At 47.0% G+C, this 21,419-nt stretch overlaps 1 protein-coding gene across 2 annotated transcripts in view; it reads right to left on the bottom strand.

Annotated features, from left to right (window-relative positions):
- RNF112 (ring finger protein 112) overlaps positions 1-21,419 on the bottom strand; it is a 109,207-nt gene that overhangs the window by 9,867 nt on the left and 77,921 nt on the right. For both annotated transcript variants that reach the window (XM_063935159.1, XM_063935158.1), the window contains exons 10-11: positions 17,984-18,107; positions 5,280-5,410 (exon numbers count right to left, since the gene is read on the bottom strand). In XM_063935159.1, the coding sequence (XP_063791229.1) occupies positions 5,280-5,410; positions 17,984-18,107 (255 nt within the window). The remainder of the gene's footprint in view (positions 1-5,279; positions 5,411-17,983; positions 18,108-21,419) is intronic.

Raw genomic sequence — 21,419 nt, 5'->3', positions numbered from 1 at the left:
CCTGTCTGAGCGGCAGAGGCCATGGGTCCTCTGAGATCAGTTCTTGAAGTTCCGGGTACCAAGCTCTTCTTGGCCAATCCGGAACAATGAGTATAGTTCTTACTCCTCTTTTTCTTATTATCCTCAGTACCTTGGGTATGAGAGGAAGAGGAGGGAACACATAACCGACTGGTACACCCACGGTGTCACCAGAGCGTCCACAGCTATCGCCTGAGGGTCCCTTGACCTGGCGCAATATCTTTTTAGCTTTTTGCTGAGGCGGGACGCCATCATGTCCACCTGTGGCCTTTCCCAATGGTGTACAATCATTTGGAAGACTTCTGGATGATATCCCCACTCTCCCGGGTGAAAGTCGTGCCATCTGAGAAAGTCTGCTTCCCAGTTGTCCACTCCGGAAATGAACACTGCTGACAGTGCTAACACATGATTTTCCGCCCATCGGAAAATCCTTGTGGCTTCTGCCATCGCCATCCTGCTTCTTGTGCCGCCCTTTTGGTATACATGGGCGACCGCCGTGATGTTGTCTGACTGGATCAGCACCGGCTGGTGTTGAAGCAGGGGTCTAGCCTAACTTAGGGCATTGTAAATGGCCCTTAGTTCCAGAATATTTATGTGTAGGGAAGTCTCCTGACTCGACCATAGTCCTTGGAAGTTTCTTCCCTGTGTGACTGCCCCCCAGCCTCGAAGGCTGGCATCCGTGGTCACCAGGACCCAGTCCTGTATGCCGAATCTGCGGCCCTCTAGAAGATGAGCACTCTGCAGCCACCACAACAGCGACACCCTGGCCCTTGGAGACAGGGTTATCAGCCGATGCATCTGAAGATGCGACCCGGACCACTTGTCCAACAGATCCCACTGGAAGATCCTTGCATGGAACCTGCCAAATGGAATTTCTTCGTAAGAAGCTACCATCTTTCCCAGGACTCGCGTGCATTGATGCACCGACACCTGTATTTGTTTTAGGAGGTCTCTGACTAGAGATGACAACTCCTTGGCCTTCTCCTCCAGGAGAAACACTTTTTTCCTGTTCTGTGTCCAGAACCATACCCAGGAACAGTAGACGCGTCGTAGGAACCAGCTGCGACTTTGGAATATTCAGAATCCAGCCGTGCTGTTGTAGCACTTCCCGAGATAGTGCTACTCCGACCAACAACTGCTCCCTGGACCTCGCCTTTATAAGGAGATCATCCAAGTAGGGATAATTATAACTCCCTTTTTTTATTTTTGAAGGAGTATCATCATTTCGGCCATTACCTCTGTCACGGGGACAGACCAACAGCAACGTCTGGAATTGGTAATGACAGTCCTGTACCACAATCCTGAGGTACTCCTGGTGAGGAGGGTAAATGGGGACATGCAGGTAAGCATCCTGGATGTCCAGTGACACCATGTAATCCCCTTCGTCCAGGCTTGCAATAACCGCCCTGAGCGATTCCATTTTGAACTTGAACCTTCGTATATAAGTGTTCAAGGATTTCAATTTTAGAATGGGTCTCACCGAACCGTCTGGTTTCGGTACCACAAACATTGTGGAATAGTAACCCCGGCCTTGTTGAAGGAGGGGTACCTTGATTATCACCAGCTGGAAGTACAGCTTGTGAATTGCCGCCAGTACTACCTCCCCTTTCTCCGAGGGCAGCAGGCAAGGCTGATTTGAGGAAACGGCGAGGTGGAGTCGCCTCGAACTCCAGCTTGTATCCCTGTGATACTACTTGCAGAACCCAGGGATCCACCTGTGAGCGAGCCCACTGGTCACTGAAGTTCCCGAAACGCGCCCCCCACCGCACCTGGCTCCACCTGTGGAGCCCCAGCATCATGCGGTGGACTCAGAGGAAGCGGGGGAAGATTTTTGATCCTGGGAACTGGCTGTCTGGTGCAGCTTTTTCCCCTCTTCCCTTGACTCTGTGCAGAAAGGAAGCGCCTTTGACCCGCTTGCTTTTCTGAAGCCGAAAGGGCTGTACCTGATAATACAGTGCTTTCTTAGGCTGTGAGGAAACCTGAGGTAAAAAAATTTTCTTCCCAGCTGTTGCTGTGGATACGAGGTCCCAGAGACCATCCCCAACAATTCCTCACCCTTATAAGGCAGATGTGCCTTTTAAAGCCAGCATCACCTGTCCACTGCCGGGTCCCTAATACCCTCCTGGCAGAATGGACATTGCATTAATTCTGGATGTCAGCCGGCAATATCCCTCTGTGCATCCCTCATATATAAGACTACATCTTTAATATGCTCTATGGTTAGCAAAATAGTATCCCTGTATAAGGTATCAATATTATCTGACAGGGTATCAGACCACGCTGCAGCAGCACTATCCATGCTGAGGCAATTGCAGGTCTCCCTATAGTACCTGAGTGTGTATATACAGACTTCAGGATAGCCTTCTGCTTTTTAACAGCAGGCTCCTTCAAAGTGGCCGTATCCTAAGACGACAGTGCCACCTTTTTTGACAAACGTGTGAGCGCCTTATCCACCCTAGGGGAGATCTCCCAACGTGACCTATCCTCTGGTGGGAAAGGGTACGCCAGCAGTAATTTTTTAGAAATTACCAGTTTCTTATCGGGGGAACCCACGCCTCTTCACACACTTCATTCACTCATTTGATGGGGGAACAAAACACCGCCTGCTTTTTCTCCCCAAACATAAAACCCCCTTTTTTTTTTTTTTTTTTTTTTTTTTGTGGTACTTGGGTTAATGTCAGAAATGTATAACACATTTTTCATTGCCGAGATCATGCAACGGATGTTCCTAGTGGATTGTGTATATGTCTCAACCTCGTTGACACTGGAGTCAGACTCCGTGTCGACATCTGTGTCTGCCATCTGAGGTAGCGGGCGTTTTTGAGCCCCTGATGGCCTTTGAGACGCCTGGGCAGGCGCGGGCTGAGAAGCCGGCTGTCCCACAGCTGTTACGTCATCCAGCCTTTTATGTAAGGAGTTGACACTGTCGGTTAATAACTTCCACCTATCCATCCACTCTGGTGTCGGCCCCACAGGGGGCGACATCACATTTATCGGCATCTGCTCCGCCTTCCACGTAACCTTCCTCATCAAACATGTCGACACAGCCGTACCGACACACCGCACACGCACAGGGAATGCTCTGACTGAGGACAGGACCCCACAAAGTCCTTTGGGGAGACAGAGAGAGAGTATGCCAGCACACACCAAAGCGCTATATAATACAGGGATTCACACTTCCCACAGTGATTTTTCCCTTATAGCTGCTATAATACACAATTTTTTTCGCCTAAATTTAGTGCCCCCCCTCTCTTTTTAACCCTTTGAGCCTGAAAACTACAGGGGAGAGCCTGGGGAGCTGTCTTCCAGCTGCACTGTGAAGAGAAAATGGCGCCAGTGTGCTGAGGGAGATAGCCCCGCCCCTTTTTCGGCTGACTTTTCTCCCGCTTTTTTATGGATTCTGGCAGGGGTATTTATCACATATATAGCCTCTGGGACTATATATTGTGATTTTTTGCCAGCCAAGGTATGAATATTGCTGCTCAGGGCGCCCCCCCCCCCCCCCCAGCGCCCTGCACCCATCAGTGACCGGAGTGTGAGGTGTGCATGAGGAGCAATGGCGCACAGCTGCAGTGCTGTGTGCTACCTTGTTGAAGACCGAAGTCTTCTGCCGCCGATTTTCAGGACCATCTTCATGCTTCTGGCTCTGTAAGGGGGGCGGCGGCGCGGCTCCGGGACCGAACGATCGAGGTCGGGTCCTGTGTTCGATCCCTCTGGAGCTAATGGTGTCCAGTAGCCTAAGAAGCCCAAACTAGCTCCAATCAGGTAGGTTCTCTTCTTCTCCCCTTAGTCCCTCGTAGCAGTGAGTCTGTTGCCAGCAGATCTCACTGAAAATAAAAAACCTAAAATATACTTTCTTTTCTAGGAGCTCAGGAGAGCCCCTAGTGTGCATCCAGCTCAGCCGGGCACAAGATTCTAACTGAGGTCTGGAGGAGGGTCATAATGGGAGGAGCCAGTGCACACCAGGTAGTCCTAAAGCTTTCTTTAGTTGTGCCCAGTCTCCTGCGGAGCCGCTATTCCCCATGGTCCTTACAGAGTCCTAGTATCCACTTAGGACGTCAGAGAAAGTAAGATTACAGAACTCGAAAAAACTGTACATTATCACTAGATCCTCTGGTACAGAGGCGTCATCATACATCCAGCCTCAATACGCCACGTAGCGCGAGATGCCTGCTGTGAGGGAGCCGTCCCGTCCCCTGCTACCGAGTATTTTTGGGCCAAAAATGCATCTTCGGCCGGGTACACACCAGAACGACGGTCTGTCGGTGCAATGGTCGGGACAAATTCCCTTCATTCCCGGACCAAGTGAGATTGGCCGTACACACCGTATTTTTTTTGTGAATGACGGAACAATATCTAGTTCTGTCCTTCATTTAACTGCATGACATCATACACAATATCTTCTGACTGGACATGCGCGTCCAACCAGAAGATAACGTATTGACTGTACACACAGTACGATCTGTGCGATACGTCGTTCAGCTTTCCCTGTGCAAGTGTGTATCGCACGATTGTGCTGATTAATTTGATATGCAACACTTGTATATTGTGTGTGACAGAGTCTGTATATGGAACTTCGTATAGAAAAAGGTTGCAGCTGCAACATTGTAGCACACAGATATGAAACATATCACATTACTCAGCGCAGTCTCCTGGTGTGACTCAAGGTGGGTACACACTGATAGATATATCTGCAGATCAATTGCTGTCAATCTCCTCCGCCGCCCACCGCAGCATGTGTACGGGCGGCCGGCTGGTCGTCCGCACACACACAGCGATGCGCCAATATATCGGTAGATATATTGGCCAACAGCTGTGATGCGTGGCCGACGCGATATGTCTGTGAACGACGGAGTTCACAGACATATCGCCCGTACACACTGGCCGACGGAGCCGCGATATATTGTCCGTTCAATAGAACAGCCGATATATCGGCCAGTGTGTACCCACCTTAAGACGTATTTTTAGCAAAAAAGCTGGCCAATGCTGACAGAGTATTACAGGACCTGGTGCTCCGAGAGGGGCTGTTTGGTGACTGCAGCAATGATGTACCAGAATGCATCTGTCCAGTGTAATAATCATACAAAGTTCCTGCAGAGTCTCCCAGATGCATTATATTTCCTTTCTGGAAAAAGTACACTCTAGAACACTGACACCAAGTTTAAAGCTGCATCTGGGCCGACAACCTCGGAGATACTCTCAGACCCAAGATTACTCCTATTCTAAATCACTATAATTCCGCTCATTAATTAGTGACTGACCTTCAGTGTCCTCCCCACGTGGGCGCAGGTCACCTGCATTCCATTAATGTCCGTCTTATGGTGCTGCCAAACTCCTCCCACAAGGTCGGATATGTATCTTCCCAGGTGACTCCTGAAATCATCATCCATATCTGCGAACAAAGCATGATTGGTTGGAGGGACAGAAGACAGGAGACTGACGCAGGGCACGGCCACCACATTACCTAAGTACTTACCGTTGTGTGCTACACATGTGGTACCCCACTAAAGCTAGAATATGTTATACATGTTGTGGCAGGAGAGGTACTTTGCCACCTGTAAGCTACTCGCAGGGTCCTGGGGGTGGACGGGAAGTGTGGATGGACCGGGTTCCCATCCATTGGGCCCAGACCAGGTCTTATAGGCTTCTTAGCCCAAGAAGCTGCTTCATCAGCCAGCACCTGGGTGCTGGGTTTAAAGCAGAATCTCTCCCATGAGTCAGGGCTCCTGAAGGCAGTTAGTGTCCAGGTGATAGGCCTGCTAGGGACAGTGGGATCCGGAAGACTGGGGCACTAGTGTCAGGATGCCGGGACCTGAAGGGTTCCTTATTAAGTAAGAGGGAGTGAGGCAGGGCCTAACCTCCCTGGTAGTTTATACCAAAGACAGTGATCTTTGTTTTATGTATTTCTCTGTATTTGAGCAACCCGAATAAAAGGTATTTGTTGTTTTTGCACAAGCCTGGAGTCGGTCGCTGGTGGAATTTTTGTAGCAGAGCACATTCTAGCAAGACTCCTGTTACAATGTATATACATAACATATTCAAATATATATTGGGCAGCACGGATGGTGTAATGGTTAGCATTACTGCCTCACAGCACTGAGGTCATGTATTCGATCCTCACCATGGCCCTAACTGTGTGGAGTTTGTATATTCTCCCCGTACTTGCGTGGGTTTCCTCCGGGTACTCCGGTTTCCTCCCACAATCCAAAAATATACCGGTAGGTTTATTGGATACCAACAAAATTAACCCTATCGTCAATGTGTGTGTGTTTCCATGAGGGAATATAGATTGTAAGCTCCACTGGGGCAGGGACTGATGTGAATGGGCAAATATTCTCTGTAAAGCGCTGTGGAATATGTGTGCACTATATAAACAACTGGTACTAATAATAATAATAATAATAATATATGCTGATTGTTACGCACACCAGTGCTAACAGGAGTATACCGGTGTATGAACAGAGAGGGAAGCGAAGCAAACGAACTCACAGACAGTATAACATAACATACACAGGAGGTGATGGAATAACTAATAAACACAAAGTGAACGGAGAAGCCCAAAGGCTCAGGAACTGGGTGTCTCCCTAGTGTCAGGAATCTCAGATGGAATAGAGCGGACAATGAAGCGAGGTGTAGTGATTTAACATGTGGAGCACCTGAAATGATGTTGCTAAGAGCAACAGAAAAAACCCCAAAGGGTTACCAACGGGTGTGGGAATAAACTCCTTGGTCAGAGATAGAAATATAGACACAAGGAGAGTATCCACAATCCTAACCCCCACTTGCAGGGCACAGGTTCAGCTTACTGCCACTAAACTGACACCTGGACGCCCTGCACAGTGAGGGAGGATTAAGCAAGCAGGTCTGAGAGTACAGCCGCAAACCTGCTGGGTTCATAGAATAGCAAAAGAACCCGAGCAGGTTAAACAACTGACTCCAGTCTTACTGCTAGGTCCGGATTGGCAGAATGAAGTACCGAATCCCAAGGCCTATTCGCAGTAAACAACAAGTAAATACAAAGTCACACAGTACTAGCTAACTCTCTGGAACTGACTAACAAACAAAGATTCAGCAGCATTTGCCTAGCCTGAGAGGATGGTTTATATAGCAGGTGCTGTCCACGCCCCACTCAGACCTCACAGACTGTGAGCACAAAACCAGCGCCGGATTCCCTGCCGTGCACAGAGCCTGTAACCACTACACAGTAAAAACCCGGACCGGAGTATCAGCTGCGCTCAGGTTACTTCGCTAACACTTGCCTCCCGGTTGCCATGGCGACGTGGCAGCACAGAGCAGGAGATCCTAACACTGATAAAATTTAAACGCCTTTCCGCATGGTAGATGTGAGGTGACCCAGCCAGCAGAGACTCTAATAGTGGACTATGGACTTGCGGCAGGGACTCCCCCCCATCTCTGATTGAATGGAGGAGCCCTGCCCGCGCTGTGTGTGGAGAGAGGCAGCAGACAGTTACAGCAGCACATGCGGTCAGCGGGTCACGTGACTGCACAGTATATAAATAGGAGCCCCGCACGGATAGTTGGGAGACTCCTGGGGTAACTGAGGCGGCAGACAGAGAGCAGACCTGCCCAGTACATCTTACCAGAGCCCCTGTTGTTACTGGCTGCTAGTAAGGGAATCGGAGTGATGCATGACAGTTCCAGAGTAGCGTCCCCCCTCCCCTAAACCTCCCACGGTTTCCAGTAATAGCAGCAGGTACTATGGGCAAACGGAGATAGACCCTTCCTCCACCAGAGGCAGGCTGTGAAGCGGTCATTCTCCCTACAAGGCAGTGGGCAGTAGCTAAAAATGGGATTTTGGTACTTACCAGGTAAATCCTTTTCTTTGAATCCATAGGGGGCACTGGAGTACTCTTGGGGATATGGACGGGCTTCCGTAGGAACAGCACTGAATATTTAAATTTAGAACACTCCACCCCTCCATATCCCCGAGTACCTCTCAGTGTTTTTTACTGAGCCGAACAGGAACTATAGAGAGGTTGACAATGGAGTATTACATATAACATAACGGACAATAACGAAGTTGACACATAACGTTACTGACAACTAAACAGTTGACACCCTAACCAGCACTTGTAATTTGAACCAGTCGGTGAAAGTGTGTTACCATAAGATCCTCAGAACTCACCACAACTAGGTAAAACTGCTCTGGGTGGGCGTCCAGTGCCCCCTATGGATTCAAAGAAAAGGATTTACCTGGTAAGTACCAAAATCCTATTTTCTTTTTCATCCAATAGGGGTCACTGGAGTACTCTTGGGACGTACCAAAGCTTCCCCCGTGGGCGGGAGAGCTTTTTGGCACTTGTAACACTAGGCGGCCAAAGCTAGATGCTGATGCCGCAAACGTATCAAACTTGTAAAAGCGCACAAATGTGTGCACTGAAGACCATGTAGCCGCACGGCAAAGCTGCGTCGTAGAAGCTCCCCGACCAGCTGCCCATGAAGTTCCCACAGAACGTGTGGAATGAGCGGTTACTGACGTAGGCGGTTGTAACCTAGCATGAAGGTAAGCCTGACGTATGGTCAGTTTTATCCATCTGGATAAGGTTTGTTTAGACGCTGGCCAACCCATCTTGGCAGCATCATAGAGAACAAACAACGTATCCGTTTTACGAACTGAAGACGTTCGGGATACATAAACGCGTAATGCGCGTACCACATCCAGAGTTCCAGAATGTGCTGTCAACACAGGAACTACTATTGGTTGATTGATGTGAAAAGATGACACTACCTTTGGTAAGAAAGCGGGATTCGTCCGAAGTTCCGCTCTGTCATCATGAAACACCAAATACGGTGACTTGCATGACAAGGCACCCAAATCAGAAACACGCCTTGCCGAAGCTAAGGCTAGAAGAAAAATTGTTTTCCAAGTGAGAAACTTTATATCCACTTGCTGTAAGGGTTCAAAATATGAAGACTGTAAGAACTCTAAAACCAGATTCAAGTCCCATGGCGCTGTAGGTGGAATGAATGGAGGCTGTACTCTGAGGACACCTTGGAGAAAAGTGCGTATAGACTGCAATAGAGCCAATCGTCTTTGAAAGTAAATTGACAAAGCAGATACCTGCACCTTTAGTGTAGATAAACGCAGGCCTCCATCTAACCCTGTTTGTAGAAATAACAAAAGGCGGGATAACTTGAAAGATGATGTCGGAAACTTCCGAGCTTCACACCAACCTATATAGGCACGCCAAATTCTGTAATAATGAGCTGCCGTAACCGGCTTCCTAGCTCGTAACATGGTTGGTATAACCGAATCTGGAATGCCCTCTCTTCTTAAGAGGGCGGTCTCAACAGCCACCCCGTCAAACGCAGCCGCGCTAAATCGGGGTAAAGGAACGGACCCTGTTGTAACAGGTCTGGACGCAGTGGGAGCGGCCAAGGATCGTCTGCGAGTAGTCCTCGGAGATCCGAGAACCAAGCTCTCCGAGGCCAATGAGGCGCCACTAGTATGACTGTGACAGACTCTCTTTTGATCCGTTTTAGCACCAGAGGGAGCAACGGAAACGGTGGAAACAGATACACAAGACTGTACGGCCACGCGACAGTGAGAGCATCCACCGCCACTGCCTTTGGATCTCTTGTTCTGGACACATACTGGAACGTTTGGTGATTGTGTCGAGACGCCATCAGGTCCACCTGAGGATAACCCCATCTCTGAACCAACATGTGAAACACTTCTGGATTTAATGCCCATTCGCCTGGATGAAAATCCCGACGACTGAGATAATCCGCTTCCCAGTTGTCCACTCCCGGAATGAACACTGCCGACAATATCACCTGGTGGCATTCCGCCCAATTGAGGATACGAGCTACTTCCCGCATTGCCATGCGGCTTCTCGTTCCTCCTTGTTTGTTGATGTATGCGACCGCCGTCGCATTGTCTGACTGCACTTGTACAGGCTGAGAGCGAAGCATGTGCACTGCTTGTCGTAGCGCATTGTAAATTGCGCGGAGTTCTAGGACATTTATAGACAGCAATTTCTCGTGATCCGCCCAGAGACCCTGGAGCTGACAATTTTGAATTACCGCTCCCCAACCTCTGAGACTGGCGTCCGTAGTTAGAATTATCCAATTCCAGCCTCCGAACCGTTTTCCTGCGGTTAAATTGTGTTCCTTGAGCCACCAGAGCAGAGATACTCTTGCCCTTGGCGACAACCTCACCCTGTGGTGAATCTGCAGATGCGAGCCCGACCACTGGGCGAGCACATTCAGTTGAAATGGACGCGAGTGAAATCTTCCGAACTGAAGCGCTTTGAAAGCTGCTACCATTGTGCCTAAGAGGCGAATGCACAAGTGTACCGACACTGTGCGTGGCTTGAGCACTAATTGTACTAGATGGCGTAGAATTTGTACTTTCTGCTGTGGTAGGTAAATTCTTTGATTGACCGTATCGAGAATCATACCTAGGAATTGAAGGCGTTGAGACGGAATTAGATGTGATTTCTTGAAGTTGACAATCCAACCGTGGTGAACCAGTACATCGTATGTTAGCAGCGCATGTTGGAGAAGTATCTGTTGAGACGGAGCTTTGATGAGCAGATCGTCTAAATACGGAACTATTGTCACTCCCAGGGATCTGAGATGAGCTATCATCACAGACATCGCTTTGGTGAATACCCGAGGCGCTGACGACAGGCCAAACGTTAGAGCCTGAAACTGGTAATGGTTCTGGCGTATTGCAAACCGTAAGAATTTCTGATGAGGCTGCCAAATTGGAATGTGTAAGTACGCATCCTTGAGATCTAGCGCAATCATAAATTCCTTTGGCTCTAAACCCGCAATCACTGAACGCAGAGGCTCCATTTTGAATCTGTAGTAAGTTACGTACTGATTGAGACCCTTTAAGTTCAATATTGGTCTGACTGAGCCATCCGGCTTCGGTACCACAAACAGACTTGAATAATAACCCTGACCCTGTTGGTGTACAGGGACCGGAATCAAAACTGCCGAATCCAGTAGGGACTGAATGGCAATTTGCAGAACCGTCCTCTTGTCGTCCGACAGAGGCAATCCTGTCTTGAAAAACCGCAGAGGCGGAAGACAGTCGAACTCTATTTTGTAACCTTTTAACACTAAATTGCGGATCCACCCATCCGCGGATGTGTGGAACCACGCCAAATGGAACTTCTGAAGGCGTGCTCCCACAATCGGAGAACCGAGATGGGCTGGTAGCCCGTCATGCCACTGGCTTGTCGGTAACCTTAGCGTCCTGGCGAGTTGTGTTGGTTTGTTGGAAACCACGTCCGCGACCACGTCTAGCAGGCGTGGCTGTTCCTCTGCCACGTCCTCGAAAGGGCTGAGGTCTAAAGGATTTGAACGAAGGTCCAGCGTACCTTCTTCTTGATACCGGTGGAGGCAATGGTAAGAAAACAGACTTACCTCCCGTAGCCTCAGCAATCCATGCGTCCAATTCAGGACCAAACAACTTCTTGCCATCGTAAGGCAACGCCTCTATACCTCGTTTGACCTCTGCCTCCGCATGATAAGCACGCAGCCAGAGTGCTCTTCGTGCCGTAACTAGCGAAGATGAAATACGAGAAGTGAGCTGACAGACGTCAGTAGACGCTGTACAGAGATACTCTACAGCCTCAATCATTTGATTTACAAGAAGTATCAGGTTTTCGTCATGTAAAGCAGATTTGAGTTCTGTAAGCCATATTATGAGTGCCTTAGTGACCCAAATGCCAACCAATCCAGGTCTCAGCATCACACCTGCTGCTACATACATGGATTTTAGCATAGTTTCTATCTTGCGATCTGACGGGTCTTTAAGCGTAGTAGCTGCTGGCACTGATATGGTTAATTTCTTGGTAAGCTTTGACACTGAAGAATCAACTATTGGTGGATTCTCCCATGTACATGTTACCGAGTCTGGAAATGGGTAACTAGACTTAAATCTGCGAGGTATAGAAAACCGTTTATCTGGATTCTGTCGTGTTTCTACTAACATCTGATTAAGGGATTCCGACACAGGAAAACTTATTGGAGTTTTTTGTCGTTTAGTAAATACGACCTGATCATTTGTGAGAGGCTCCTCAGTTTCAGTAAACTTCAGAGACTGACGTACCGCTCCGATGAGATCATCAATGCCGGAACTGTTAAAATCCTCGCCATCTGACTCCACTTCGCCCTCCTCGCCCTCATCTTGTTCCGTGAGGTCTGGCATGGAATCGTCAGAATGCAACATAGCAGACACTGGAAAATCATAAGACATATGAAATTTATCCCGTTTACCCAAAATGGATTTGGACCTTACGCAAGGCTGAGACGCCTCCTGTAGTTCTGGCGGTCTCACCCTAGACTAAGATCTTGCCGTTTCCCGCTCCTGACGAGCGGCGGTCAATTCTGATTGTAACCTATCTAGTACATTTACTAACATACCCCACGGAGGGTCCGGTGAGGACATTGGTTGTAAAACTGGAGCAGAAATGGTATTCTGAACCGAATTCACAAAACATACTGTACATGTGGTAGATCCATCCGGTAACACACTGTTACAGACTTTGCAATTATGCTTTTTAGTTTTTGCTGGTGCCTTACTCATTATGGCGACAGACAATACAATACACAAAAAACAGACACTTGCACGACTCAGTAAAATAGCAGTAAGGTGTCTCTGTATATATATCTGGCCAAGTGCAGTACACGTGGCCAGTACTATGAAATGTGATCCCAAATTCCCACTAACACCCCTGCGCCTCCGGTGGAGTAGAGATGTAGTACTGGAACGTTCTGGAATCACAGCAGGAAGACACAGGAAGCATGTTAAAATGGCTGCCATGCTCATACATATAATCACAGTGCATTTCATACTGATCTTATAAACAGTCTCCCTGCCAGCATAAACATCATTATATTATATATAAATCTGTGGCAAACTATCAACAGCCTGTTGCTGCTGTCCCTTCTCCCCCCCCCTCGCATCTGCTCTATAGCGTGCAGTGCGGCCGGGCATCGTGGAAGACTGGGAGCGCGTGTTAGCGCTATGACTGCCTGACCGCAGCCGATACAAGCGGCGGCCGGAGCATTGGGAGAAGCGGCGGCCGGACCAGACGCGGGGAGCAGCTGTAAGAAGCGCCGGAGCTGAGACCCGGCGGCCAGAGCAGTTGTAGCGGCTACGTTACCCGGCGGCCGGAGCCGCTGCGGCGAGCGCAGTCAGCCAAAAACCAGCGCCTTCCCCTTCACATACCTGCAATAGTTGTGGAAACGTCTGTGAAGAGGCTCCGACGGGGCTTCTTAGTAAGCGCCGGCCAGCCTGTGTACACAAGATCTGTGTGTGTGTGGCTGTGAGGGAGCTCTTTCAGAGAGGCCCGACACGCCCCTGCTGCTATCAGCAGCTGCACTATCCCTGACCCTGCCTTTTGGAAGGGGGAAAGGGATGTGTAAAATAGAAAAAAAAAAAAAAATTCTAAGTAATTGTGACCTGAGCCACATAGCTGTTACTACTTCGAGCACAGAAAAAACACTGAGAGGTACTCGGGGATATGGAGGGGTGGAGTGTTCTAAATTTAAATATTCAGTGCTGTTCCTACGGAAGCCCGTCCATATCCCCAAGAGTACTCCAGTGACCCCTAATGGATGAAAAAGAAAGGACAGACCCACTGAGGTGAGTGGGTGTAAGGAGGGAGGTGGTTTCCCCTCTGGGAAGCTCACAGCTGCTACAAGATACCCAGGGAAGACATCCTGAGAGGTCTGTACATGCCACCTATCTCTGACCAAAGCTTCGCTGCATAAAACATATAGTAGACAGTATTTAATCCCAATGCAAAGAGAACTGTATGCCACAGTAAACTGTGTTTTTAGCTTAAACAAAAGACAACCTCAAACTGAATGGTATAGTTGCTTGCCCTCCTGCATCATGCGAGAAAGACTCCCAGTTCAGTGTTTAATCTGCTGCTGCCCCGCATTGTAAGTCAAAAACCCTGGATTCTACACTACAGCTCTGCCTGCCGAGGTGCCACTAAGGAGTTTCTATGCAAGGACAGTGAATTGCTGTAGCTGCTTTGGAGTCCCTGTTCCTGACTCATTAGCATCCCCCTTGTGGGATCCCTGGCAGAAGAGACAGCAGCACACATGATCACACAGGGTCTTCTTATCTGTTCTGGTCAGGTGTGCAGTGATTGATAGTTTCCACTTCCACAGCTTAGCAGTACTATTGTACTATGACTGATGGTGAGAAGTTATATTAGTAATCCTTGTTTGATTAGAGTATATGGTATCTGTAATGATTTGGAGGATGCCTTAATGGTATGGAGAACAGCACATCCAATAAATATAGGTAGGGCCTACAAGTTGCAGATAGTCTAGTGTTCATAATAAAAAAAAATATCTAATGCACTAAAAAAACACAAAACAAAAAAACATGATTAGGGATGAAATTACACAAGGTGAAACTGCATTAGAATTTATTGCATAGGCATCACATTTATCATGTATATTGTGCTGAGTGAGAAGAAAAGAAATATCACAGCAAATAGTTGCAAACAAGAAATCCAGTTTTGCAGGCAGCAACGTTGGTATAAATATTTGCAAAATATATATTGTTACTAATGTTACATAGAAATCTCTCTCAACAATCACTTATGCATAGACACGCCCATATGTAGAGATAGACACACCTCTTGGGTGTAGTATGACACGCCCCCTCAATGTGCAGCACATTCTACTGTAATCTATTTGATTCAAGTTTTCAAAAGTAGGAAAGTATTCTGTAGAGTAATTAACCCTTTAGTTGCAAATAGCATTAACTAGAATGACACCCGTCTTCGCCCACTGTGGAGGGAACTGGTTTACTTCACCATGTTAAATGCTATCTGTTCTTAATGCCCATTTGTCGCCCTTTTCACTGCTAATCTCAGGAAAGGAGAACCGAAGGTGAACTATTTATATGTAAAAGGGATTCTCTTCAAATAACCTACTGCAGACATGACAGCGCAGATCTGTTATCTTATCAGCTTATATGTAATAAAGTTAGAAGGCTGTATAGGAGTCTTAAAGTTTAATCAGCTGCTGCATGATAAGGAACATTGCACCGATTGTATCAATATCATTGCTTGTTCGCCAATTGTATTTAAAACATAAATTTGAAGTGTATCGGTCATTGTAATTGCATCATTACTTACGACTGCACAATCTGCAAATAATCGTTAAGTTGCATGGGCATCAGCATTGCATATAAAGATGAAATAGGCCCAGAGTCATATTAATGCTTCCAATAAATATTTATGTTTGCACAATGGTTGTGATAAAAGGGTCAGGTAATATCTACTGTAGGTGACTGAAGGAATCCACAGATATCTCTGCATGCCAGCAAATAAATGGTTAAACTTGCGATGGGTGGTATTCATGTGACCGCCGGTCAGCTGACCGACAGTCACATGACCTCCTCCACCAGCCCGACGGGTCACTGTCCCGATGGTCGGCATGCCGACCAACAGGGACTATTTCCACTCGTGGGTGTCCACGACACCCATAGAGTGGGAATAGAACCCGTGGCGACCGCAGGTCGCCACCGAGCCCGCAGCGTGGCGAGCACAGCGAGCCCGCAAGGGGCTTGCTGCACTCGCCCCTCCCCGCCGGGATCCCGGCGTCGGTATGCTGCCGGGATCCCGGCGTCGGTAAGCTGACCGCCGGTCAGCCGTACTACACCCCTTGCGATGAGTGTGAATTACTTGTGGATGTCCATGTTTTATGCTACTATGAAATACTGAGTAGCTGTACATGTAGTGTGAATTACTTGTGGATGTCCATGTTTTATGCTACTATGAAATACTGAGTAGCTGTACATTTAGTATGAATTACGTGTGGATGTCCATGTTTTATGCTACTATGAAATACTGAGTAGCTGTACATTTAGTATGAATTACTTGTGGATGTCCATGTTTTATGCTACTATGAAATACTGAGTAGCTGTACATTTAGTATGAATTACTTGTGGATGTCCATGTTTTATGCTAATGTGAAATACGGAGTAGCTGTACATATAGTGTGAATTACTTGTGTGTGTCCATGTTTTATGTTACTATGAAATACTGAGTAGCTGTACATGTAGTGTGAATTACTCGTGGATGTCCATGTTTTATGTTACTGTGAAATACTGAGTAGCTGTACATGTAGCGGGAATTACTTGTGGATGTCCATGTTTTATGTTACTATGAAATACTGAGTAGCTGTACATGTAGTGTGAATTACTCGTGGATGTCCATGTTTTATGTTACTGTGAAATACTGAGTAGCTGTACATGTAGTGTGAATTACCTGTGGATGTCCATGTTTTATGTTACTGTGAAATATTGAGTAGCTGTACATGTAGTGTGAATTACCTGTGGATGTCCATGTTTTATGTTACTGTGAAATATTGAGTAGCTGTACATGTAGTGTGAATTACGTGTGGATGTCCATGTTTTATGCTAATGTGAAATACGGAGTAGCTGTACATATAGCGTGAATTACTTGTGGATGTCCATGTTTTATGCTACTGTGAAATACTGAGTAGCTGTACATGTAGTGTGAATTACCTGTGGATGCCCATGTTTTATGCTACTGTGAAATACTGAGTAGCTGTACATGTAGTGTGAATTACCTGTGGATGCCCATGTTTTATGCTACTGTGAAATACTGAGTAGCTGTACATGTAGTGTGAATTACCTGTGGATGTCCATGTTTTATGCTACTGTGAAATACTGAGTAGCTGTACACATATCTTTATGTGATAACATTTATATAGAAAGAAGTACTACTGAATAAAGTGAATTTTGATTGAAAGCATTAGCTATAGTGCTGGGCTCCCGGGGGAATTCTCCTTACAGTACTTCTCTGTCATACCAGGATGATCACTAGAACCTGCAGCAAGTGGAATAAACTATCCAGGCTTGGTAAGGTATAGGAGTATAACACCACAGTCTATCACACACATCCTGTAGATTGTCAGCTCACCGACTCAAGGGGATATGTGTCATACTTATCTAGAAAGAAAAAGTGGAAAATGTGTCTGCAGCAACCGATTTACCAGTCATTTATAGCGCACATATTCTGCAGCGCTGTACAGAGAATATTTGGCCATTCACATCAGTCACTGCCCCAGTGGAGCTTACAATAGTACACGTAATACAATCTATAGTCCCTATCACATGTACACATAGGGTTAATTTTGTTGGGAGTCAATTAATCTACCAGTATATATTTGGATTGTGGGAGGAAACCGGAGTACCCGGAGGAAACCCACGCAAGTATGGGGAGAATATACAAACTCCACACAGTTAGTGCCGTGGTGGGAATTGTACCCATGACCTCAGTGCTGTGAGGCAGTAATGCTAACCACTACTCCATCTGTGCTGCCTTGATCAGCTTATAGCGATCATTTATCTAGCACAGTCTATAAAATGACAGAAGAGTTGTATAGGGCTGCGATGATATACAACAAGCATACTGCAGCTTTCCGGATAGGCGACGGCATCTATAGAAGGTGCTGCCTATAGAAGCCTTTGGGCTCCCTCCCACATCAGGCCCCCCCCTCCCGAGAGAGCTCACCGGTCTGCGTCTTGTGCATGCATGGGCCGGTGGTCGTACATCCATATTAGAACTCCTGGTCATAAAGTCTCTTCTTTGCTGGGACAGTTCTATATTGGCGGAGCTGTTCCGGCCGGTAAGTGGTCATGCATACCGGCTGAGTATTCCTTAACTGCCTGGAGACTCTTTCTTGCTAAATACCCTGATAAAAGTTTTGTCTGTCACTGGGTTGAGCAACACTAGAAAGTGTTTTTGGAGAGGTCTTATTAAATACACATTTATAGACACGACTGGTGACCAGACTGCAGTCTGAAGTTTCCCGGGGAAGCTGGGGGCACTACAGTGCGTTAGAAATGCAGCTCCGGCAATCAGAACGTCTTGCAACAGGCAAATCAGTGGACGTAATGACAGCCAGCGTTGCGTCATCACAGCGTTACCTGCCAGGCTCCCCTGAGCCGATCTGAGGAACTGCTTCCCAGGGTGCGGTAAGAGGAACCCGCCTACTGATGGGCTTCTCAGGGTCAGCAGCACCCGGCGGTGCGTTGAGTTCTTACGCAGCCTCTGAAAGAACAAAAAAGAGAGAGCGTTATATCAGGGTAGAGAAGTATGGATTTGTTATATTATCCCAGATCAACATTACCATAGACACAGGGCTTCCAAGACTAAAGCTGTTTGGATCACCAAATACTCAAATTTACCGTATAGACACAGCTTTACATTTACATGATGAACAGCCAACGCCCCCGTTTTATAGAAAGGGCCCCTTCTCCTCTCCACACCCCAAATGCAGCAACATGTCAATCACGCTGCAGGTAAGAGGGGACTTACGAGATACAAAACAAACATATTATAATGGTGAGTAACAGTAGACCCGTCACAATAGGACAAGGGTTAGGAGGAAATGTTCAAACTCCACAATCGGAATAAATAAAAAATAAATAAAAATACAGGTCACCGGCATACCGACACAGCAATGCTAACCACTGTACCACCAGCCAGTCTTTGTAGAATATTTCCAGGATCACTCCCTGCAAGCTGCTAAATTCTCGCACATGAGCATATTATCTCTCGCCTAGATTACCGTGACCTTCTCCTCACCAGCCTACTCCCGCACCTTCCCCTCTTCCATCTATCCGTAACACTGCTGCCCGTCCTTTCCTCTGCTGCCTCCCAATGCCAGTCCCTCCACAGGCTCCCTGACCATTACAGAATCAAGCTCAAACTCCTCTTCTCCTCCCTACATCCCCAGCCTCATTTCCTCACACAATCCTTCCCGTCCTCTCCGCTCTGCCAATGACTAAAGCCTCGCCTCCTCCCTGATCACCGCATAACACTCCGGAATCCAGGATTTGGGCTGGAGTGTTACCATCCTCTGGAATACCCCCCCTCTCCCCTGCTCCATCAGACTTCTAACCAGGCTCTCAGCCCTTAAAATCTATATATACATTCTAGTTTCATTCTGTGCAGCATTGTGTTGTACAGGTTAGCATTCCTGGCGTCATGTGTGGAGTTTGTATGTTCTCTCCATACTTACCTGGGTTTTTTGTGTGTGTGCATTTTTGTATTTATTTATAGGTCATGGAATTTAGGGACCTATGTACTATGCCTTGGAGAGAGTTCTTCTAGACTTAGGGGTATATTTAATTGAAGTCGCATCCATTCCGACATTAATTTACCGGAATGGATCCGACCTGGGCTATTCAATGGACATCTGAATTCGACTTTTAAAAAAGTCGAATTGAGATGCGGGAGGGGAGAAGGGGGAGATCCGCGGGCAGACGGGGGAGAGCAGCGCTACAGCAGCGGCTATATAGCTCGCCGTCAGCCGCCGCTCCCCGTCTCCCCGTCCCTCCTCTCTCACAGCCGTCGCTCCCCATCCCCCCACTCACAGCCGCTGCTCCCCGTCAGCCGCCGCTCCCCGTCTCCCCCTCTCCCCGTCCCTCCTCTCTCACAGCCGTCGCTCCCCATCCCCCCACTCACAGCCTCCGCTCCCCGTCTCCCCCTCTCTCACAGCCACCGCTCACGGCAGCGTCCACCCGGCTCCAGCAAGCGACGTCTCGCTTGCTGGAGCCGAGTGGACTCTGCTGTGAGCGGCGGCTGTGACATTGTCCAGCGCTGCTCTCCCCGCCCCCGCCTCGGCTCTGCCTGTCCCCGCCTCGGTTCTCCCCATCTCACTTCGACTTTTTTTAAAGTCGAACTGTGATGGTTGAAAAGGGGGCCAAAACCTGTCGGTTTTGGCCCCATTTTCGACACAAGCACATGGAGCACGCGGATCGGCAGCTATTCCGCTGATCCACGTGCTTTTCGACAAGCCGAATTCATCGATTTGTCGAAAAATTTGGGGCTATATTTAATAGGTCGAATCATGATTTGACCTTAAAAAGTCGAAAACTGTCGTCTTTTCGACAGACGGCAGCTTTCAACTTCAATGGAATATACCCCTTAGACTGCAATCTCCAATGGGAGAGGGACTGATATGAATGATATTTATTCTCTGCACACACGCGTGGCGCTACAGCTATATAAATTAATAATAAGAATAAGAGTTTACAACCACTGCGCCCTGCCCCTAGTCTCACAGCGCTGTCCCTTGTCCCTCTTTGTATCCATCCAAATCTCTCTAAAATGTAAACTCTGGCCAGCAGGACCCTCTCTCTAGTTACCGAATCCTGTAACAATTGTAATGATGTAAATTTACTAACTTGTCTAATTAGACCACCTACTGTATGTACTTAATTAAAACCCTCTGTAGATTCATCACATTCTATATAGCTGTAGAAAATGATACAAATAAAAAAAATAATTAAAGGTCAGGGCTCTTCTCAGAAGAGCTAACAATTCAGTTTGTCTTGGATCTGTATTTAAAAAAAATAAAAAAAATGTATATGTATATATATATATATATATATATATATATATATATATATATCTTTAAGAAAAGAGGACCTGTGGGTTCAGGTATAGTGAAAAATAAAGCAATAAGTAACGACTTAGCTTATAAAACTTTCAGGCTGATGATTCTTAGAAGCAGAACATGTGAAAAAGAGATAAAAGCAACATAGCGTGTACTGTTTTTAAACGTTTTTCAAAAGCTCAAACATTAGGAACTCTGCTGGTTCCAATAATTTGATAAGAGAGCAAGATAAAAAATAAAAACAGTAACAATTTATTGGACACAATCCTGCCACAAATGCAGGTGACAAACATACACAATTAAAAAATATATATAGGCAGTTTGTCTGATCGTAAGTGTAGGTAGCAAACGTACAAGATTAAAAAATATAAAAAAACAGTTTATCTGTCCACATATGGAAAGTCCAGGAATAAACGAGTATATAGGCAGATTATCTGTCCGTAAATGCAGGTAGCAAACGTACAGGATTGAATAATAAAAACAGCTCATCTGTCCGCAACTGGGAAGTCCAAGGGGTGAGCATCAAGTCCCTGTCGCAAACGCGTTTCGTCCTAATGTGAGGACTTCATCAAGGGGATCCCCTTAAATCTTTATACTGTTTAAGAGCTGCCACTCACTCACGTATGAGGTGTGTCGTGCCTTATAAAGAGGGTATCTAGAAATTCATTTGTTTTGAACACCCACTCTAGTGTCTTACTAGGTGTACATAGGCGCTATTCTCCATTGTTCGACAAATTGATATATATATATATATATATCATAAAAACCTCAATAACATTTATTTCCACTAATTTCCAGTCAATTTTGACCACCTCACAGCTCACTATATTGTTTTTATCCAGTTTAGGCCAAAAGGTGGCCCCAAGGTAGCTGGATGACTGAGCTAGAAAACAGCAGTGGGTGGCACAAACATGTGGCACTTATACTTCCAGCATGGCACATCTAGGAGTGGCACTGCA

The sequence above is a fragment of the Pseudophryne corroboree genome, chromosome 7 (assembly GCF_028390025.1).
Source record: "Pseudophryne corroboree isolate aPseCor3 chromosome 7, aPseCor3.hap2, whole genome shotgun sequence".
Classification (NCBI taxonomy): Eukaryota; Metazoa; Chordata; class Amphibia; order Anura; family Myobatrachidae; genus Pseudophryne; species Pseudophryne corroboree.
Note: the sequence above shows the minus strand (reverse complement) of the source record. Positions and strands in the feature narration are given on the sequence as shown.